Source organism: Nematolebias whitei, chromosome 10 (assembly GCF_014905685.2).
Source record: "Nematolebias whitei isolate Nwh7 chromosome 10, NemWhi1, whole genome shotgun sequence".
NCBI lineage: Eukaryota > Metazoa > Chordata > Actinopteri > Cyprinodontiformes > Rivulidae > Nematolebias > Nematolebias whitei.
Genome location: NC_056507.1, coordinates 31,260,269 through 31,280,037, shown reverse-complemented (window position 1 = coordinate 31,280,037; position 19,769 = coordinate 31,260,269). Strand labels below are relative to the sequence as shown.

Sequence of the window (19,769 nt, the reverse complement as noted above, 5' to 3'; positions counted from 1 at the left end):
ATATATATATATATATATATATATATATATATATATATATATATATATATATAAAACCACGTTCAATGACAGAATGATTGTTAAATTTATTGGACAGGGCATCATGTTAAAGATTTTGAGGTGTAAGATTTTTGACAGATAAGTGATAGAAAAGAAGAAATTCAGAAAAACATGAGCAGAATTTAAACAAACACAAAAATAAGATTATTTTTTGGATTCTCCAACATACCTTGTTCAGTGGAAGCTTGACTATGTGTGATCTGTTGCTCGCTAAAATCCTGTTTTGAAAATGCAAACACGTCTGGACATTAGTTTAAATAGACATTTAGAACGTTACACAAAAACACAAATCTTATGTCTAACTGGATTTAGTCTCTTACCATTGTAGTAAAGGATGAGCAAGAGGGTCTATCTTATCCATCTGCCTCTTTATCTCAGAATGAGGGCCCTGGAAATGACAGAGGAATCAAATCCAAACAAACGTGGCTGTCAGGAGAGGATTTCAACTTATCCGTAAACAGAAAAATCAGATGTCATGCTTTATTTTTAAACCTGTGCCATCCGTCTGATTAACAAGACACCATCCAGAGCTCTCTGCAGCCGCTCGTAGCTTTTTTTCTGTAAAAAATAAATAAAATAATGTTTATACAACATTAACATATTTGTTACAAATCAGCTCAGTAATAGCGTTCAGCAGATACCTTTGGGCTAAAAGCCAGAGTTCTGGGGTTGAGTGGATCAACGACAGAGGGGTACGGTTCAAACACAATGCTTTTTCGTGATGACTGAAAGGCAGATCTGCACATGGCGACCAGCAGGTCGATCACCTGCGAGAGCAGAGATCACTACAACTCTGAACTCCTCTGTAATCACTAAAAGCACATGTGAGAAGGGGAAGTGACCTCTGCTCCGGTTGCAACCTCCTCTGTAGCTCCAGACATCACACCCAGAGTATGGAATGAAAACACACACAGCTCTCTGCTGCAAACTGCTGTCTGCAAACATACACACACACACACTGTGTTTTATCAGACATCTACGTTTATGAGTGTCCTCCTGCTGATCAGGTGGTTTTACCTTCAGCATGGGGCTGTTTTGGAAGACGTGTCGCTCATCGCAGACAACACAAAATTCATTCAACGTTGGGATTCTCTGCTCGGCGTACTTCATTATCTGTGCCAGAACAAACAAAAACAGAGTTTTACTATTCTGGTGGTTTTTATCAAGACACAGCAGATACAATTCTGCTGAATTTCCTTTTTGCTGTATTCATTTTTTTTAACATTTATTTAACCAGGAAAGTGCCAATGAATTTACCAGTAAAACAAAATCTTTTGTTTAAGGGAGATGGTGAAGATAGGCAGCAGCAAATACAAAACATAGTTACCACGTCACAGTCAAGACAACAAAACTCCAACTCTGTTAGTTTCAGGTCTTTCTGCAGATTAGTTCATGTAGAAGGTGCAGAATGGACAAAAGCCTTTTTATCCAATTCAGTCAGGCAGCAGAACAGAAAGCATCAAATAGTCTTGTGAATGGAGTAAGAGCCAGCACCTCTCTGTACGATCAGAGTACAAATATAAGAGGGGGGATCTAACAAAGTTAAGCCTTCATAAGAGGGAAGAAGTCCACATGTTGTATATGAATGTATATCAATGGTCGAGCCTTCTGGTGGCTGAGATTCTACCCTGGAGCACAACACAGTGATGTGTCAATGTCTTACAAATTATTTATTTGTATATTTATTTTTCCATTCAAAGCAAACATTTTAAGAGTAAATGTGTGCAATAAAAAAAAAATCATTAGTGTTGATTTCAAATCAACCCACTTTCAGTGCAATGTGACACTCCTGTTCTGTAACTTTTTTATTTCATTGTTGTGTCACAACTGAACTGAACCAGAGATATTCTCATCACAAATAATACTGTTTCCTCCATTTCCTACACTAATTAATCAGACGTTTGTTTGTTTTCTTCAAGTTTTGGTGGTATAATCCTACAGTACTGTGCAGTGGTGGTTCCAGGTGAGGGCACAGAGTGGCAGCTGACACCACATTTGTATGCTAATTGATGTAATTTTGTCAGGATCGGTGTTCTTCAGTGTGTAGTTTTCTGTTTGTGTCTTATGGTGTTAAGTTTCTGTATTTTTCTGTATGTTCAGCTGGCTCCTTGTGCTTTCATTTGTTTAGTCATTTATGCTGTCGGTCAGGTCTACTCCTCTGCTTCAGCTCTGCTCACTCTCGTGTCAGTCTGTAGCCCAGGTGTCTCCACTTCCTCATCAGCCCCGTCCATATATTGTCACTAGGCCTGTCACGATAACCAATTTCGCTGGGTGATTAATTGTCTCTGAAATTATTGCAATAAACGATAATATTGATTGAAATATGACAATAATTACTAATTATTGTCAAATTTAAGATGAAATGTTGGTTAGTTTTTTTAATTTTGAGTGTAGTACCTTTTTTTCGATCACCAGATGACAGTATAAGACTGTTTGAACCGAAGGATGACAGAGAGGGAGCAAGCAGCGTGTTTCTTTAAGAAAAATGGCAGGGAGGCCCCTTTAAGTGACACGGGCTGTCTCTCCTCAGTTCTCAAAATGGCGGACGCTCAGTGTGGTTTGAGCTCTTTAGCATAGCATTTTCACACAAAGCTTTTAATAAAAAAATCAGTAAACAAGTTCTCAGCTTCTCTTGGCAGCCTGTTAGCTTAGCTCGTAGCTTAGCTTCTCAGTTTAGCTGCTTTTAACAATCAAAAAACGTGATTTTGGATGGTTAAAACAGATTTTAAAGAGAAAAGAGAAAGGGAGGGGTCATTGAAGAACACTGGAGCTGAGCTTTTTGTCATCCAGTGTCTTCAGTAGAAAGAAAAAAGACACGAAGAAACAATAAAGCCGATAACAACAAAGTCCATGCTCAATAATCCAGGTATACAATCCAACATTTTTCAGTCAGGTCATCTGGACAGTTTCTTTTTTTTTGTTGTTGTGCTGAAATGTTTCACCTTCAGTCCAGAAAGCTTAATCAGTCAAGGAAACACACAATAAAACTGATTCTTCCCCCAACAGCTTACTCCAAAGTGGAACAAACCAGTTCTGCTTGTGATAAGATGGTCTCTTTGGTACGCCCCCTCCTCCATTGCCGGCCCTCTTCCTTGTTGACAGTCTTGTCAAACTGGTTGAAAACAACAAAAAGTCCATGCTCAATAATCCAGAGACCATCTTATCACAAGCAGAACTGGTTTGTTCCACTTTGGAGTAAGCTGTTGGGGGAAGAATCAGTTTTGTTGTGTGTTTCCTTGACTGATGAAGCCTTCCGGACCGAAGGTGAAACGTTTCAGCACAAAAAAAAAAGAAACTGTCCAGATGACCTGACTGAAAAATGTTGGATAAAGCCAATAAATGAAAATGAGGTCGATAATTTTCATTTATCATGCATTAATTGATTTATTGTTTATCACGACAGACCTAATTGTCAGTTTTCCTTCACCACTTGAGCATGATTACGTTTGATGCCTTGTCTAGTTCTCTTTGTGCCTCTAAGTCTCCTTGTGCTCCCCTGTGCCTTGTAAGTTTTTTTTCTGCCACAACAACCTTTTTTAAATTTAAATAAAATTACAGATTTGTTGTTGAGCTCCTTGTGCCAATCTACATTTTTGGATCTAACGTTCTGCTAAATCTTGACAAGATTGCTGATCAGCAGTATCATCATTACACAACTGGAGTGTTAATCTTAACTCACCAGTTTAGATCAAACATTTATCAGTCAGGTCATCTGGACAGTTTCTTTTTTTGTGCTGAAACGTTTCACCTTCCATCCAGAAGGCATCATCAGTCAAGGAAACACACAACACAAAACTGATTCTTCCCTCAAACAGCTTACTCCAAAGTGGAACAAACCAGTTATGTTGGTGCTAAGATGGTCTCTCCTCCTCCAGTGCCGGCCCTCTTCCTCGTCGACAGTCATGTCAAACTGGTTAAAAACCAACAAAGTCCATGCTCAATAATCCAGGTATACAATCCAACAATTTTCAGATGACCTGACTGAAAATTGTTGGATTGTATACCTGGATTATTGAGCATGGACTTTGTCACCAGTTCAGAGTTTGCACACACCCTTTTAGAGTTTCAGAATGGTTTCATCCAACAACTGGACCAGGACATTTCACAGTGACAGACTATTTTAAGATATCTTGTCCACCAAATGGTGCTTTAGTCCTCCTGAAGCTCAGCTCGAGAGTTGTGAGTCTCCAAGACTCAGACAGGCTAACAAATGTAAAAATTCACATGTAAAATTGATGTATTCCTTTTTCAAAAACAAAATCTTAACCGAAGTTGGCTCTCAAACAGAATCAGGTTTTTAATTTTGTCCTCTTGTGAAAATGTATTTAAAACCTGCTCTATTCATGAATTAGACACAAAGTACCTCTTTTGTTAAAAATATTTAATGTCAAATGCATCACAAATCTCCATCCATCCATCCATCCATCCATCCATTTTCTTCCGCTTATCTGGGGTCGGGTGGCAGGGGTAGCAGCCTAAGTAGGGAGGCCCAGACTTCCCTCTCCCCAGCCACTTGGGCCAGCTCTTCCGGGAGAATCCCGAGGCGTTCCCAGGCCAGCCGAGAAACATAGTCCCTCCAGCGTGTCCTGGGTCTTCCTCTGGGCCTCCTTCCGGTGGGACGTGTCCGGAACACCTCACCAGGGAGGCGTCCAGAAGGCATCCTAAACAGATGCCCAAGCCACCTCAACTGGCTCCTCTCGACGTGGAGAAGCAGCGGCTCTACTCTGAGTCTCTCCCGGATGATTGAGCTTCTCACCCTATCTCTAAGGGAGAGCCCAGACACCCTGCGGAGAAAACTCATTTCGGCCGCTTGTATCCGAGATCTCATTCTTTCGGTCACAACCCAAAACTCGTGACCATAGATGAGGGTAGGAACGTAGATCGATCGGTAAATTGAGAGCTTCGCCTTTTGACTCAGCTCTCTCTTCACCACGACAGACCTGTACAGCGCCTGCTTCACTGCTGACGCTGCACCTATCCGCCTATCGATCTCACGCTCTATTTTTCCCTCATTCGTGAACAAGACCCCAAGATACTTAAACTCCTCCACTTGGGGTAGGGCCTCCTCCCTGACCCGGAGAGGGCACTTTACCTTTTTCCGGCTCAAGACCATGGCCTCAGATTTGGAGGAACTGATCTTCATCCCGGCCGCGTCGCATTCAGCTGTGAACCGCTCCAGCGAAAGCTGTAGATCATGATCTGATGAAGCCAATAAGACCACATCATCTGCAAAAAGCAGAGACGCAATCCTAAGGCCACCAAAACAGATCCCCTCAACACCTTGGCTGCACCTAGAAATTCTGTCCAAAAAAGTTATGAACAGAATCGTGACAAAGGGCAACCTTGGCGGAGTCCAACTCTCACCGGGAACAAGCCCGACTTACTGCCGGCGATGCGGACCAGGCTCTGACACCGGTCATACAGGGACCTAACAGCCCGTATCAAAGGGCCCGGTACCCCCATACTCCCAGAGTACCCCCCACAGGGTTCCCCGAGGGACGCGGTCGAACGCCTTCTCCAAGTCCACAAAGCACATGTAGACCGGTTGGGCAAACTCCCACGCACCCTCCAGGACCCTGTTGAGAGTGTAGAGCTGGTCCAGTGTTCCACGGCCAGGACGAAAACCACACTGCTCCTCCTGAATCCGAGGTTCGACTATCCGACAGACCCTCCTCTCCAGAACCCCCGAGTAGACCTTACCAGGGAAGCTTAAGAGCGTGATTCCCCTGTAGTTGGAACACACTCTACGGTCCCCCTTTTTGAATAGGGGGACCACCACCCCGGTCTGCCAATCCAGGGGAACTTTCCCCGATGTCCACGCAATATTGCAGAGTCGCGTAAGCCAACACAACCCTACAACATCCAGAGCCTTAAGGAACTCCGGGCGAATCTCATCCACCCCTGGGGCCCTGCCACCGAGGAGCTTTATAACCACCTCGGTGACCTAAGCACCAGAGATTGGAGGGCCCGACCCAGAGTCCCCAGGCTCCGCTTCCTCAGTGGAAGACGTGCCGGTGGGATTGAGGAGGTCTTCAAAGTATTCCGCCCACCGACCCACAGCATCTCGAGTTGAGGTCAGCAGCACACCACTCCCACTATAAACAGTGTTGGTGGCGTACCGCTTTCCCCCCTGAGACGCCGGATGGTGGACCAGAATCGCCTCGAAGCCGTGCGGAAGTCATTTTCCACGGCCTCTCCGAACTCCTCCCATGCCCGAGTTTTTGCCTCAGCGACCACCCGAGCCACATGTTGCTTGGACTGCCGGTACCCATCAGCTGCTTCCGGGGTCCCACAGGCCAAAAAGGCCCGATAGGACTCCTTCTTCAGCCTGACAGCATCCCTCACCGACGGTGTCCACCATCGGGTTCGAGGGTTGGAAGTTCTCCCGGAGGTGGGAGTTAAAACTCTGTCTCACCAGAGACTCTGCCAGACATTCCCAGCAAACCCTCACAATACGTTTGGGTCTGCCAGGTCTGACCGGTATCCTCCCCCACCATCGGAGCCAACTCACCACCAGGTAGTGATCAGTGGACAGCTCCGCCCCTCTCTTCACCCGAGTGTCCAAGACGTGGCCGCAGATCAGATGAGACGATGACAAAGTCGATCATCGAACTGCGGCCTAGGGTGTCCTGGTGCCAAGAGCACATATGGACACCTTATGCCTGAACAAGGTGTTTGTTATTGACAATCCATGACGAGCACAGAAGTCCAACAACAGAACACCACTCTGGTTCAGATCAGGGGGGCCGTTCCTCCCAACCACACCCCTCCAGGTCTCACTGTCATTGCCCACATGAGCATTGAAGTCCCCCAGCAGAACAAGGGAGTCCCCAGGAGGTGCACTTTCCAGTACCCCCTCCAAGGACTCCAGAAAGGGTGGATAATCTGAACTGCCGTTTGGTGCATAAGCACAAATGACAGTCAGAACCCGTCCCCCCACACGTATGCGGAGGGAGGCCACCCTCTCATTTACCGGGGTGAACCCCAACACACAGGCACCAAGTTGGGGGGCAATAAGTATGCCCACTCCTGCTCGGCGCCTCTCACCACGGGCAACTCCAGAGTGGAAGAGTATCCAGCCCCTCTCAAGCAAACTAGTTCCAGAGCCAGAGCCATGCGTAGAGGTGAGTCCGACTATTTCTAGCCGGAACCTCTCAGCCTCACACACCAGCTCAGGCTCCTTCCCCACCAGTGAGGTGACATTCCACGTCCCAATAGTCAGCTTCTGTAGCTGAGGATCAGACCGCCAGGGTCCCCGCCCTCGGCCACCACCCATCCCACATTGCACCCAACCCCTTTGGCCCCTCCCACATGTGGTGAGCCCATGGGAAGGGGGACCCACGTCTCCTCTTCGGGCTGTGCCCGGCCGAGCTCTATGGGTAAAAGCCCGGCCACCAGGCGCTCACCCGCGTGTCTCACCTCCAGGCCTGGCTCCAGAGTGGGGCCCCGGTGACCCACGTCCAGGCAAGGGAACATTAGGTCTGTTTATTTTTCTCATCATCTGGGTTTTTGGGCTGCACTTTGTCTGGTCCCTCACCTAGGACCTGTCTGCCATGGATGACCCTACTAGGGGCGTAAAGCCCCTGACAGCATAGCTTCTAGGGTCATTGGGACACTCAAACCCCTCCACCATGGTAAGGTGGCAGCCCAGGGAGGGGCATCACAAACCTTTTGGGAAAAATTATATCATAAAGGTAAATCTGTACTCTCTCTCTGTGTGTGTTAGTATTTGATACCTTGTAAGGCCCGTTTTTCAACTCATACTACATTGTGTGGACCAACTAACTGCTTCTTATGGACACAAAGCCCAGGCCCCATAAGAAGAAGTGCCCTTGATGGGTCAGGTTTAGGGTAAAGGTCAGAGTTAGGCTATAGAAATGAATGAAAAATTAATGGAAGTCAATGCAAAGTCTAGGAAAAGATAGAAAGACAAATGTCTGTGTGTGTGTGTGTGTGTGTGTGTGTGTGTGTGTGTGTGTGTGTGTGCATGCAAGAGAGTACAAATTTTTGTGAGTTGTTACTGAATCTGGGAAAAATGAAGGTGCTGACAAAGAGCACCTAAATGTTGTTTAATCTAATTTGTGTAGACAAAGAACCTGATTGTGTAAAGTCTACAAGTAAACTTTTCCTGAGACGACAGACTCCGTCCACCTGCTGGAACCTCACACCCCACCTTTGCTACCCCGAGAACCACGCCTCCAGCTCCACCACGGCTGCTCTTCAGCTTTTGACAAATGGTTTCATCTTTAACATCTAAAACTACATGTTGGTCAATGCCTGTTTAAATCCAGACCTGCTGCATGTGTCCCCCCCCCCCCCCCCCCGTAAATAAAGTTTGTGGGTTGTTAGACCCCACAATATCTTTAAAAAAAATGGATTTAATTGACTATAGTCCAAATATGATATAATTTACTACCATTAAATGTATGTCACTTTGTAAAAAGCTGATTTACTGCCAGCATAGCATCACATTTTCACTTTGATTAAATCCCTGTCCTGAATGTGTAAAACTGGTAATACACAAAGAAAAAAAAACATTATTTAAAATGTTTTGTTCACTTCATCTTCATACCTGCACCAGGAAGCCGTGCTGCCGAGCTGGAGAACGTCTGCAGTGTCTGATGGCCTGAGAGGTGAACAGCAGCTCCACCAGCTGCTTGGAGCTCAGCTGGACGGATGATTTCACAGCTCTCACTCTCACTCTCTGAGAATCCAAGAGCAAACGTTCGGTTACTTTCACAGCTTCAGTCACTGCTGTCATGCCAAATAAATTCTAAATTATGTATTTAGTTTCAAAACAAAATGAACCAGCTAATCTTTTTTGCTTAAAACAGTCCAAACCTTTCCATCGGCTGTGTATGTAAAAAGTTCTCCAGCCGGATTCTTGATGGCGTAGGAAGTTGTCAGAGTTGGGAAACATTTTTGTTTCACAGCTGGTACGTTTTTTATTCCTCTAACAGCTGGATCCTGGGTCTCATTTGGCCTGTTCTCAGTAAATATGAGGTGAAAAGAAGCATTAACGAAGCAAATTCATGCAGTCATCAGGAGAAAGCTTTATTAATTGTACCTTGTAAGTGGCAGCCGTATGCTGAGTCGTGCACTAAACTTCTTGATGGTTCCACTTGGCCTGAACCAGCTGTGTTGGCTCTTTGGTTGGACCTCAGCGTCCTCGTTCATCCGATGTTTCCATTCTTGAGCTATAAAGGCTGTAAGGATTCTGAGGAGCATGTTGATCCAGATGAGTTCTGTTGTGTCTGTTTGTCATTAAAGTTGTCGTGTGAACACTCACTGCTGCAGTTGTCTCCCTAAACTGAAATGATCCATATTGGATGGCTGAAAGACTTCAACCGAGGGAGCTGTAGGGGGAAATATCATTCAGTTCACTGTCGTTGGTTTACTGAGAGTTCTGTCTGCAGAAATGTTGCTGCTCTCACCAGGTCCGTGCAGATACTGAGACAGGGAGAAGTGCAGGTGGATAACGATGGGCTCTGATGGATTGATCCTCCAGGCTTTAGCTACTTCCACCTGATGATGGCAAGCAGGAGTGTTTAACCTCAAAACTAAACAATACAAGAGATAAAGTCCACCATGCTGGTATTATACAAAAAAAAGATAAACAATAAACTTCCAATCATCAAACGGTCCCAATTATTAACTCGCTGGCTGCACCGTGTTCCACCAGGACAACATCCTGTAAGACTGATCCCATAAAGGTTTTGTGTAACTGAACATATACCATATTTTCCGGCGTATAAGTTGCACCATTTTGCCTAATTTGCATAACCTGTGACTTATATGCCGAAGTAACTTATTTATGGTTGTCTTTTTCCCATATTTAACCCAATTTTTGGCTGAGATCTGACGATTTCATTCATTCTGACATGGAAAATATTGAACACTACCATTTTTAGCCACTAGAGGGCACTCAAATAATATGGCAAGCCAAATGTCTCATTAATAGATAAAAGTGGCTATTAATGAGACACTTGGCTTGCCATACCAAGCCACCTTCGTCTCGCTCCAGAACTCCTGGAGCAAACATCAAATCAGCTTAATTTCGCCACAACGCTCAGGCGAAATGCAGCTGATTTGACCGTCAAAGCGCATTTATTAAGGAAAAGTTTGACTGAGACACACCTTTGCTATAATTTAGAGTAGAGCTGGACAATAATTCGATATCGATATATCTCACGATATACTTTTATTCAATAACGATGATATGAATTTTATGCACATTTTCAATATTTCGATAGGATTACAGCGTTTCACTGAGGCATTTCTTTTTCTGTTCGGGTTAAAGCGGCCACTTCAGTTTCAACCTGGACAGAAAAAGGTGCGACACAACTACGTAAGTGAGTGGTGACGTAATGTTACGCAGAGCTCCAGTCCAGAAGGCGTTAGTGGTAGCAGGCTAAGCTAGGCTAATCTCCAACGCGCATTAAGTTTTCTCTTCAAAATGAGTGCCCATGATCGCCAGAATGTGACTGAACAAGCTTTCACAAGTGAAGAGAAAGCAGATGACATCACTGATAAGAGAGAAAGCAGATGACATCACTGATAAGAGAGAAAAGACTAATTTGCTGGTTTGGAAGTGGTTCGGCTTTCTAAGATCCGATAAACTGCAGGTTTCAGTCAGTGTGCTGCAAAATGTGACGGAGACTCGTTCTAACTCGCGGTTGGAACATCTAACTTGTTCCACTGGACAGAATATGATGAGTCACAAGATGAAGCACAATAAAGTTTGAGCCAACGTGTCCCTGAAACACCCCCAGCGCTGCTGCATGTCTTTTTGTTGTTGTTTGTTTTTATCATTTATTCATTAATTTAAAATAAAACAAATTCATCAGAAAAAAAAACATTGAATGAAAAGGTTGCAGAAAGAAGAAAAAAAATTCTTATCTGCCCCTAATTTAAAAAATACAAAATAACTACAAACAAACAACAACTTTGACTTGAACAATCTCCAAACTGAAAACAAAAAATCTTCAGGTATCCTTCATCTGGTACTATACTTTCCCAACAACTTTAACTTAATCATCTTTTTAAACATATAAATTGTTTTAGAAATGTTTATTGTGATATCAAGACAATTCCATAATCCTGTTCCCTGAATTACAACACAGCTCCTTCAGACTAGTTCTAAATGGAGGTTTTACAAACATTTACATTCCTTTAAGTTATATTGACTCTCCCTTTTTTACATTTATTTTTTACAAATTTTAATTGAATATTTGGGGCTAATATTTTTATGAGCTTTATACAGGACTTATAAAATACTATATTCAACCAAATCATAACATTTTAATAATTTCAATTGATGAAATAATATATTTGTTGGGTGACCATAGCACTTCATAATACTAATAATTCTTATAGCTCTTTTTTTGTAAAAAAATAAAAGTAGGGTTTGTAATTGTTTTGCATGCTTTTCTCCAAACTTCAATACAATAGATTAAATATGGAACAATCATTACATTATACAATATATACAAAGCTTTGTCATTCAAAAACTCTTTTACTTTATACAGTAATGCAATTGATTATTATTTTTATTTTTAAGTATTTTACATGAGATTTCCACATCAGCTTTTCATCAATAACGACACCCAAAGATTTTATTTCAAACAATGCTTTCAATTTTAAAGTTGTTGTTTAAAGTTAAAACTATTAATATTGACAAAGTTGAGAATTTTATGTTTATTTGACAGTGATTTCAATTTTTTTTAAGGCTAAATACAAATAAAAGGTGAACATTAATTTATTTGTATAGTTTGTAGTTTCTCTGAGGCTTTTATATTGTTTATATCAATATCGAATTATATCGTTATCAACCGAAATTAAGAGATATATTGTGATAAAAGTTTTGGCCATATCGTCCGGCCCTAATTTAGAGTAAACAAATAATTGTTTTTAAGTGTGAATTTTGTTAAATTCTTGTTAAAGTCCTCCCGTACACGCTCCCGCCATTTGTCAGCCAATCTATTTTTGGCACAACACCAGCCCATGTTTCCAGGTTGTCAGTGGTGACGCGTAATAAACACGACCCATCAGCGATGACGCATAATAGATGCCAAAGTTGCGTCAGGAAGGGCGTCTGATATCAGACAATTATTAAATGTTTTGTACGAGTTTGCCAACTGTGGCAACTCTTGAAGAAGAGAGCAGCCAAAGGACAAACAGCTACAATAAAACCAGACAACCAGTCTTTGGAAATGTAATAATGACTCCACTGTTTGCTTCTTTCACAGCAGTTTTACTGTAACGCTCAGACATGGTAGCTTTTTAAAAGAACTTTGACAATTTAGTGGAAAACAGGAGTAAAATTAAATAGATATTCATTTATCAAATGCTTTCATAAATGTAAATTTATAATAGTCTGAAATACACACAAAATACGGATGTTTAAAAAAAACAACAAAAATGTATTTACTACTTTTACTTTTAACTTTACTGTTTCATTTGAGGGCAGCACGGTGGCACAACTGGTAGAGCTGCTGCCTCTCAGCGAGCAGGTCCCTGGTTCAAATCCCGGTCCAGGGGCCTTTCTGGGTGGAGTTTGCATGTTCTCTCCGTGCATGCGTGGGTTTTCTCCGGGTACTCCGGTTTCCTCCCACAGACCAAAAACATGCATGTTAGGCTGATTGGTAACTCTAAATTGTCCCTAGGTGTGAGTGAGAGAGTGAATGGTTGTTTGTCTTGTTTGTCTCTATGTGTCCCTGTGATGGACTTGCGACCCGTCCAGGATGTACCCCGCCCCTCGCACAGTGACTGCTGGACATGGGCACCAGCGACCCCCGTGACCCAAAATGGAATAAGCGGGTAAAGATAATGGATGGATGGATGGATGTTTTTCGCACGTGCTGCCCCCCCCCCCCCAAAAAAAAAAACAAACAAACTAGATTTATCTAGTTTTTCCTTTGTTTGATGCCTTATTGCATGTAAAAGTTTGTTTTTATGACTTTTGGAATGCATGTATTTTTAGGAAGCTGCTTATGGTAAATACAAAAATCTAACTTTAATATTTTCAACAAAAATAATATTATTTTTACATTTCCTCTCGGGGTCGTTTTTACAGATCATGTTCTTTTATTGATCAAACATTTCCTAAATTGTGCTGCCTTTCTTATATAATATTAAAATCAGTAACGGAAAGAAGGTTTGGTGTTTTATACAACAAATAAATGTATCAAACTGCTGACGTACGAAATCTAAGCAACTCAGAACTAAATTATCTTTTGAAAAAGTGTAAAGAAACAATTTCTGAGGAATACAGTTAAGATAAATAAATGGATCAAACAAGTACAATATTTCCTAGTAACGTAGGTTTAACTTACATCCAGAAAGTTGGTGTTAATATTTAAGTCGACGTCCACCCCGTCAATTGATGGATACTCTCTAATAGGAGAAAAGGACGCAATGATTAAAAAAAAAAAAAGAGATACTTTGCTTAAACATAAACTGGGCGATCTGGTAAAAAGAGACACTCACCTGACAGAGACAGCAGAGTCTGAGTACAGAGTCCTGACTGCCTCCATGTCTGTGTCCAGCTGGGGGTGGTGAGACGGCTCAGCTGCACAGCCGTCCTGCAGAGAAGACAGACACGTCCAGGCTCCCATGACTGAATCTGAACACTTGGAGTGATCAGATATTCACCAGCAGCAGCTGTGAAGAAGAATCTGACTCTCCAAAATGATGAAAAACTTTTACAATGAAACAAGATTTGATTTAATTTTAATTAATTTTGATATTTAACTTCAATGGATTCACAATAATATGATCTCATATGTGTTCATACAGTAAAACATGAAAAGTTTAAACCCTGATTGTCACACCTTTGAATACTTACTATAGGTGCTGGTCATAAAATTAGAATATCATGAAAAAGTTGATTTATTTCAGTAATTCCATTCAAAAAGTGAAACTTGTATATTATATTCATTCACTACACACAGACTGATATATTTCAAATGTTTATTTCTTTTAATGTTGATTATAACTGACAACTAATGAAAACCACAAATTCAGTATCTCAGAAAATTAGAATATTAACAATAATAAAAATTAGGATTTTTAGAAATGTTGGCCAACTGAAAAGTATGAACATGAAAAGTATGAGCATGTACTTCATTCAATACTTAGTTGTGGCTCCTTTTGTCTGGATTACTGCAGCAATGTGTTGTGACATGGAGTCGATCAGTCTGTGTCACTGCTCAGGTGTGATGAGCCCAGGTTGTTCTGATAGTGGCCTTCAGCTCTTCTGGATTGTTGGGTCTGGTGTATCACATCTTCCTCTTCACAACACCTCATAGATTTTCTATGGGGTTAAGGTCAGGTGAGTTTGCTGGCCAATTAAGAACAGGGATACCATGGTCCTTAAACCAGGTACTGGTAGCTTTGTCACTGTGTGCAGGTGCCAAGTCCTGTTGGAAAATGAAATCTGCATCTCCATAAAGTTGGTCAGCAGCAGGAAGCATGAAGTCTCTAAAACTTCCTGGTAGATGCTGTGTTGACCTTGGACCTCAGAAAACACAGTGGACCAACACCTGCAGATGGCATGGCCCCCAAACCATCACTGACTGTGGAAACTTGACACTGGACCTCAAGCAACATGAATTCTGTGCCTCTCCTCTCTTCCTCCAGACTCTGGGACCTTGATTTCCAAAGGAAATGCAAAATGTACTTTTATCAGAAAACATAACTTTGGACAGCTTAGCAGCAGACCCAGGCAAGACGCTTCTGACACTGTCTCTTGTTCAAGAGTGGCTTGACACAAGGAATGCAACAGCTGAAACACATGTCTTGCATACGTCTGTGCATGGTGGTTCTTGAAGCGCTGACTCCAATTGCAGTCCACTCTTTGTGAATATTCCCCACATTTTGGAATGGGTTTTGTTTCACAATCCTCTCCAGGGTGTGGTTATCCTTATTGCTTGTACACTTTTTTGTACCACATCTTTTCCTTCCCTTCGCCTCTCTATTAATGTGCTTGGATACTTCGGTTCGGTTCAGTTTCAAGGAGGGCTCGGTTTGGTGAATTTTTGGTAAAAAAAAAGTCCAAAATAAAGACTTACAAAATGTTTATTTTGAAACTATGCCAAGTAAACAATACATTTGTATAAAAATAAATAAAAGCGACCCATTTGGACGATATTTTAAATAAACGTCACTCTTTACAATAAATAAACGATTGTAACAATAATAAAAATCTTAATAAATACAATAACAGCCAGAACCAAAACAATAAGCAGCAAACAAACATTTACAATCTAACTAATCAAGTTTTAAGTTTTTGGCCAAAAAGACAAACTTGTCCACTTTTTCTGCCAAAAGCACAGATCTAGTTTCAGTGAATATCTCCAGCGGTGGAGAAAACCGCTCACTAGCAACAGTGGCAGGAATAAAGAGGTAGAGCTTTGCTAATTTTGCAGTGTGGCTGAATTTGGCCTCATTGAATTTCCACCAAAGAAGAGGGTCATCTTCAAGGGAAGGGCACCCTGAAGCTCTGTACTCACAACCTCTTCTTGGACCTGCTACTTCCCACCTGTCCCTGGAAAAGTTCAGAGTGCAGTCATCACAGACTTCTCAGCTGGAGGTGATCTCTGGTGAATGATTTCCCTGAAGAGGAACTCAGTGACATCCTCAGACTGGAAACAACACAAAGAAGTAAAAAAAAAAAACCTGAGTTAATGATTATAATTTAAAAAAAGTTAAGTTAATTAAATAATAATAATAAAATAACAATACCTCTTCTTGAACGGTCATCATTTGTTATGAGGTGGTTGAATCTCTCTGTCATCATCATCATTCATTCATTCAACCTTTATTTAAACAGATAAATCACATTGAGCCTCAAAGACTCATTTACAAGTGAGACCTGTTTGGACAGACTAAAAACAGTGGTTAACTGGACACATGTAGGAGTTGGAGGTGAAAAAATTCCTATCGGACTTTTTTTTCCTGCCTGAGGAAAAAAAACCCCCTCTAATAATAAAAAAAACACCTCGCACAAACGTTGGTTACGTACTGTAACCCCAGATTCTATGAATATAGGCGTAGCCCTTTAAGGCTGTCGCTTAGTGGGTTTATCCCGTTATGCGCAAGCATCATACTGAAAAAATTAGTCCACGCCCACCTGCTGTGTGGGCCCGATCCGTATAAATTACATTAAGAGCGGGTAATCTGCTCCCAAATAGCTTATTCTTTTTCTTCAGCTATTCAGGAGCCAGTGAGGCCCGACGCTTAAAGGGCTACGCCTATATTCATAGAATCTGGGGTTACAGTACGTAACCAACGTTCTATTTCATATAGGCTTCGCCCTTTAAGGCTGTCGCTTAGTGGGTTAAGGGCGAAGCGGATGTGGTCCTCGCCTCACTGGGTCCATTCGAACACAGTAAGAAGCGGAAGCTTGCCCAAAAAACGTCTTGTCACTCAGCTCCCCATGTGCATAACTACGCATCGCGTAATTGTGTGCCCTGCACAGACGCATGTTGTGCAACTATGCGTTCTGACAAAGCATGAATGCCCCGGAAAAAAACTTCAACGGGGAAGATATTGAAAAGAGGAGGAGGGGGGGGGCATGAAGCAACTGATTCATGATTGAACAATATAAACAGATTAATATCAATGAACTGATTATTGAACAATGAACTGATTGGTAACAATAGTCATGAACTGATTAGTGACAATAGAACCAAAATCACAGACACAACTTGTGGCTGATAACAACATCTCACACTGTAATGCATGCAGACAGATGTGAGCTTAAACAGAGTTCCATGAGAACAACAATATTCATTCTGTTAGAGCACTAAGGACAGAATGTGTCATGGAACGAGCCGTTACATCACGTAGGTAAAAGCGAATAAATGAGCAGGGTGTTGACCATGCAGCCGCAGTGCAAATGTCCTGCATTGACATACCATTATGCAGAGCAGTCGAAGATGCGATACCCCTGGTTGAGTGTGCTTTGAGATTGACAGGAGGCTCTAGATCTGATGCTCTGTAGGCTTCAGAAATGGCCTCACACAGCCAGTGTGACAAGCGCTGGGTGGATAACGGGCGGCCTGCGGATGCATCTCTATAATGCACAAACAGATGTTGAGTTTGACGCATTGCAGCTGTGCGCGCTATATAACACGATAACGCCCGCACCGGACAGAGAAGATGAAAAGATGCTTCTTCTTCTGATCTGTGGGGGGGAGGGAAGAATCCCTCCAACGATATCTGTCTCGATTTAAAAGAGCTCGTGATGCTTTTAGGCATAAAGGCTGGGTTTGGTCTTAAATCAGCTGAACTACCGTCAGCCTGGATTCTGAGACATGACGGAGCGGCAGAGAGGGCCGATAAATCACTCACCCTCTTAGCGGATGTTAAAGCCAGCAGCAGGGCTGTTTTAAGAGACAAGAATTTAAGTGAAACTTGATCCAGAGGCTCAAAAGGAGCCTTGATCAGGGCTCGCAGGACCAACGTTAAATCCCACTGTGGAACGAGTGGGCGTGAAACCGGCCTATGTCTTTGTACACCTTTTAGAAACCGCTTCATCAGCGGGTGATTAAAAGCTGTTCTGTCTCCGAACCCTTCGTGGCAGGAAGAGATGGCTGCAGCGTACGTTTTAATTGTGCTGAATGCCAACTTCCTATCCATCAGCTGTTGAAGAAAGGACAGCACGCCACCTAATGGACATGAGGTGGCCTCCAGACCTTTCTCTGTACACCAGCGCTGAAAAGCCGTCCACTTTGATGTGTACAGGGCTGTGGTAGATGCAGCGCGTGAATCTTGAATTGTGTGCACTACCTCCTGAGGGAGACCCATCTTCTCTAAGCGGGACCGCTCAGCGGCCAGACCCACAGGTGCTGGCCTATTTCCGGGTAACTCCTGATCGCTCCTCCTGCTTGAAGGAGAGCATCTTCCCTCCATGGCAGTTTCCACGGGCGACCTGACAACAGACGCTGCAGGACTGGGAACCATGGTGCGTTCACGCGCTCGGGAGCTACCAGGAGAGCTGTCAGTCCCTCCTCCTGAACTCGGTTCAGGAACCGTAAAATCAGAGGAGGAGGGGGGAACGCGTACAGAAGCGTTTTGGGCCACGGGCTGTGGGCAAATGCATCCACCCCCAGCGGTGGATCGTCTCGTGGGCTCAGGGAAAACCATAATTGGCACTGAGCGTTCTCTCGCGTCGCAAACAGGTCCACAGCTGCTTTGCCAAACTTCTGCCACGTCTGAAACATCAGGTCTGGATGGAGGGTCCAGTTCGCGTGACGTGGGCCGCCCCTGGACATCACGTCTGCTCCTCTGTTCAGAACGCCGGGTATGTAAACCGCTCTGATGGAAAGCAGGTTTTGGTGAGCCCAACACAGTAGCTTCCGCGCAATGTGTAGCATCTGGGCTGAACACACACCCCCCTGGCGGTTTATGTACGCAGCAGTCACCATGTTGTCTGTGTGAATCAACACGTGTTTATTCTGTAGCACGGGAGCAAAATGTTGAATCACATTCAGCACTGTGCGACACTCCAAAACATTGATGTGGGCTGATGTGCGGTGGGGCCACAGCGCCCCTACTGCTTGAGATAGGCATGTCCCCCCCCAACCTGACAGAGACGCGTCCGTGAAGACTGACACGTGTGACGTGGGTCTGCTGACGGGGACTCCCTCTGACAGAGCCAGGGTGTTTCCCCAGTGTCGGAGGTCTGCTCTCACGGAGGGAGGGACAGTGATCATCCGTCTCTTTTGTTTTACTGGATCCACACGCAGACGCGTAAACCACCTCTGGAGGCGTCTCATGTGTAACAAACCCAGCGGGACCACTGTGTGAGCTGATGACATCATTCCCAACAGCTTCATGACGGAGACAGCTGTTACCACTTTGCCAGGTCTTACGTGGCGTAATTGGTTTTTTAGAGTGTCGATTCTTGTTTGTGATAAGCGAGCCGTCATGGTAATTGAGTTTAATTCCACTCCCAGATAAACAATTGTCTGGGCCGGGAAAATCGAGCTCTTCTTCCAGTTTATGGCGAAGCCCAGATTTAGCAGGTGTGATGCCAACACCTGAGCCTGTATCAGCGCTTCCTGTCTGGAGTGAGACAGGAGCAGCAGGTCGTCCAGGTAAAACAAAACTCTCATCCCTGCTCTGTGCAGTGGATGCAGGGCTGTCTCCACACACTTTGAGAACGTACGAGGCGCGAGGGAGTACCCGAAAGGCAGCCTGTTGTACTGGTACTTCATCCCTTGAAAGGCGAAACGCAGAAATTTTCTGTGTTTTGGGATGATTGGTATGTGAAAATAAGCATCTTTTAAATCGATGGAGACAAACCAGTCGTTTTTCTGGATGTTGTCCAACAGCTGTCTGTTCGTTAACATGTGAAAAGGTCTGTTCATGATCGCTTTGTTGAAAGCTGACAGATCCAGAATCGGTCTCATCCCTCCGGTCCTTTTGGGGACCAGGAAGTAGCGTGAGTAAAACCCTGTGTTTTCCTCCTCGTTGGGAACTCTTGAGATTACACCTTTTATCAGAAGCTCTTGGACTTCTGCATTTAAGGCTGAGACTTGGTCTGGTGATGACAGGACCGTCTCTATAACTCCTCCGAACGGAGGGGGTCGGGTTGCAAACTGCAGCGTGTAACCCTTGCATAACACTCTGTCTATCCATCTGTCCGGTGAGCATGTTTTTAGCCACTCTGCGTGACGTTCGTGGAGTGGACGTGCGTTTAA

At 43.5% G+C, this 19,769-nt stretch overlaps 1 protein-coding gene across 1 annotated transcript in view; it reads right to left on the bottom strand.

Annotated features, from left to right (window-relative positions):
- Positions 1–19,769, bottom strand: part of LOC119416349 (protein mono-ADP-ribosyltransferase PARP6) — a 37,959-nt gene that overhangs the window by 1,993 nt on the left and 16,197 nt on the right. Inside the window, exons 4-16 of the mRNA XM_037683582.1 lie at positions 13,549–13,643; positions 13,395–13,455; positions 9,495–9,585; positions 9,350–9,416; positions 9,128–9,277; positions 8,902–9,043; positions 8,633–8,764; positions 1,078–1,173; positions 903–995; positions 702–827; positions 553–618; positions 381–448; positions 230–278 (exon numbers count right to left, since the gene is read on the bottom strand). Coding sequence (XP_037539510.1) covers positions 230–278; positions 381–448; positions 553–618; positions 702–827; positions 903–995; positions 1,078–1,173; positions 8,633–8,764; positions 8,902–9,043; positions 9,128–9,277; positions 9,350–9,416; positions 9,495–9,585; positions 13,395–13,455; positions 13,549–13,643 — 1,236 coding nt within the window. The remainder of the gene's footprint in view (positions 1–229; positions 279–380; positions 449–552; positions 619–701; positions 828–902; positions 996–1,077; positions 1,174–8,632; positions 8,765–8,901; positions 9,044–9,127; positions 9,278–9,349; positions 9,417–9,494; positions 9,586–13,394; positions 13,456–13,548; positions 13,644–19,769) is intronic.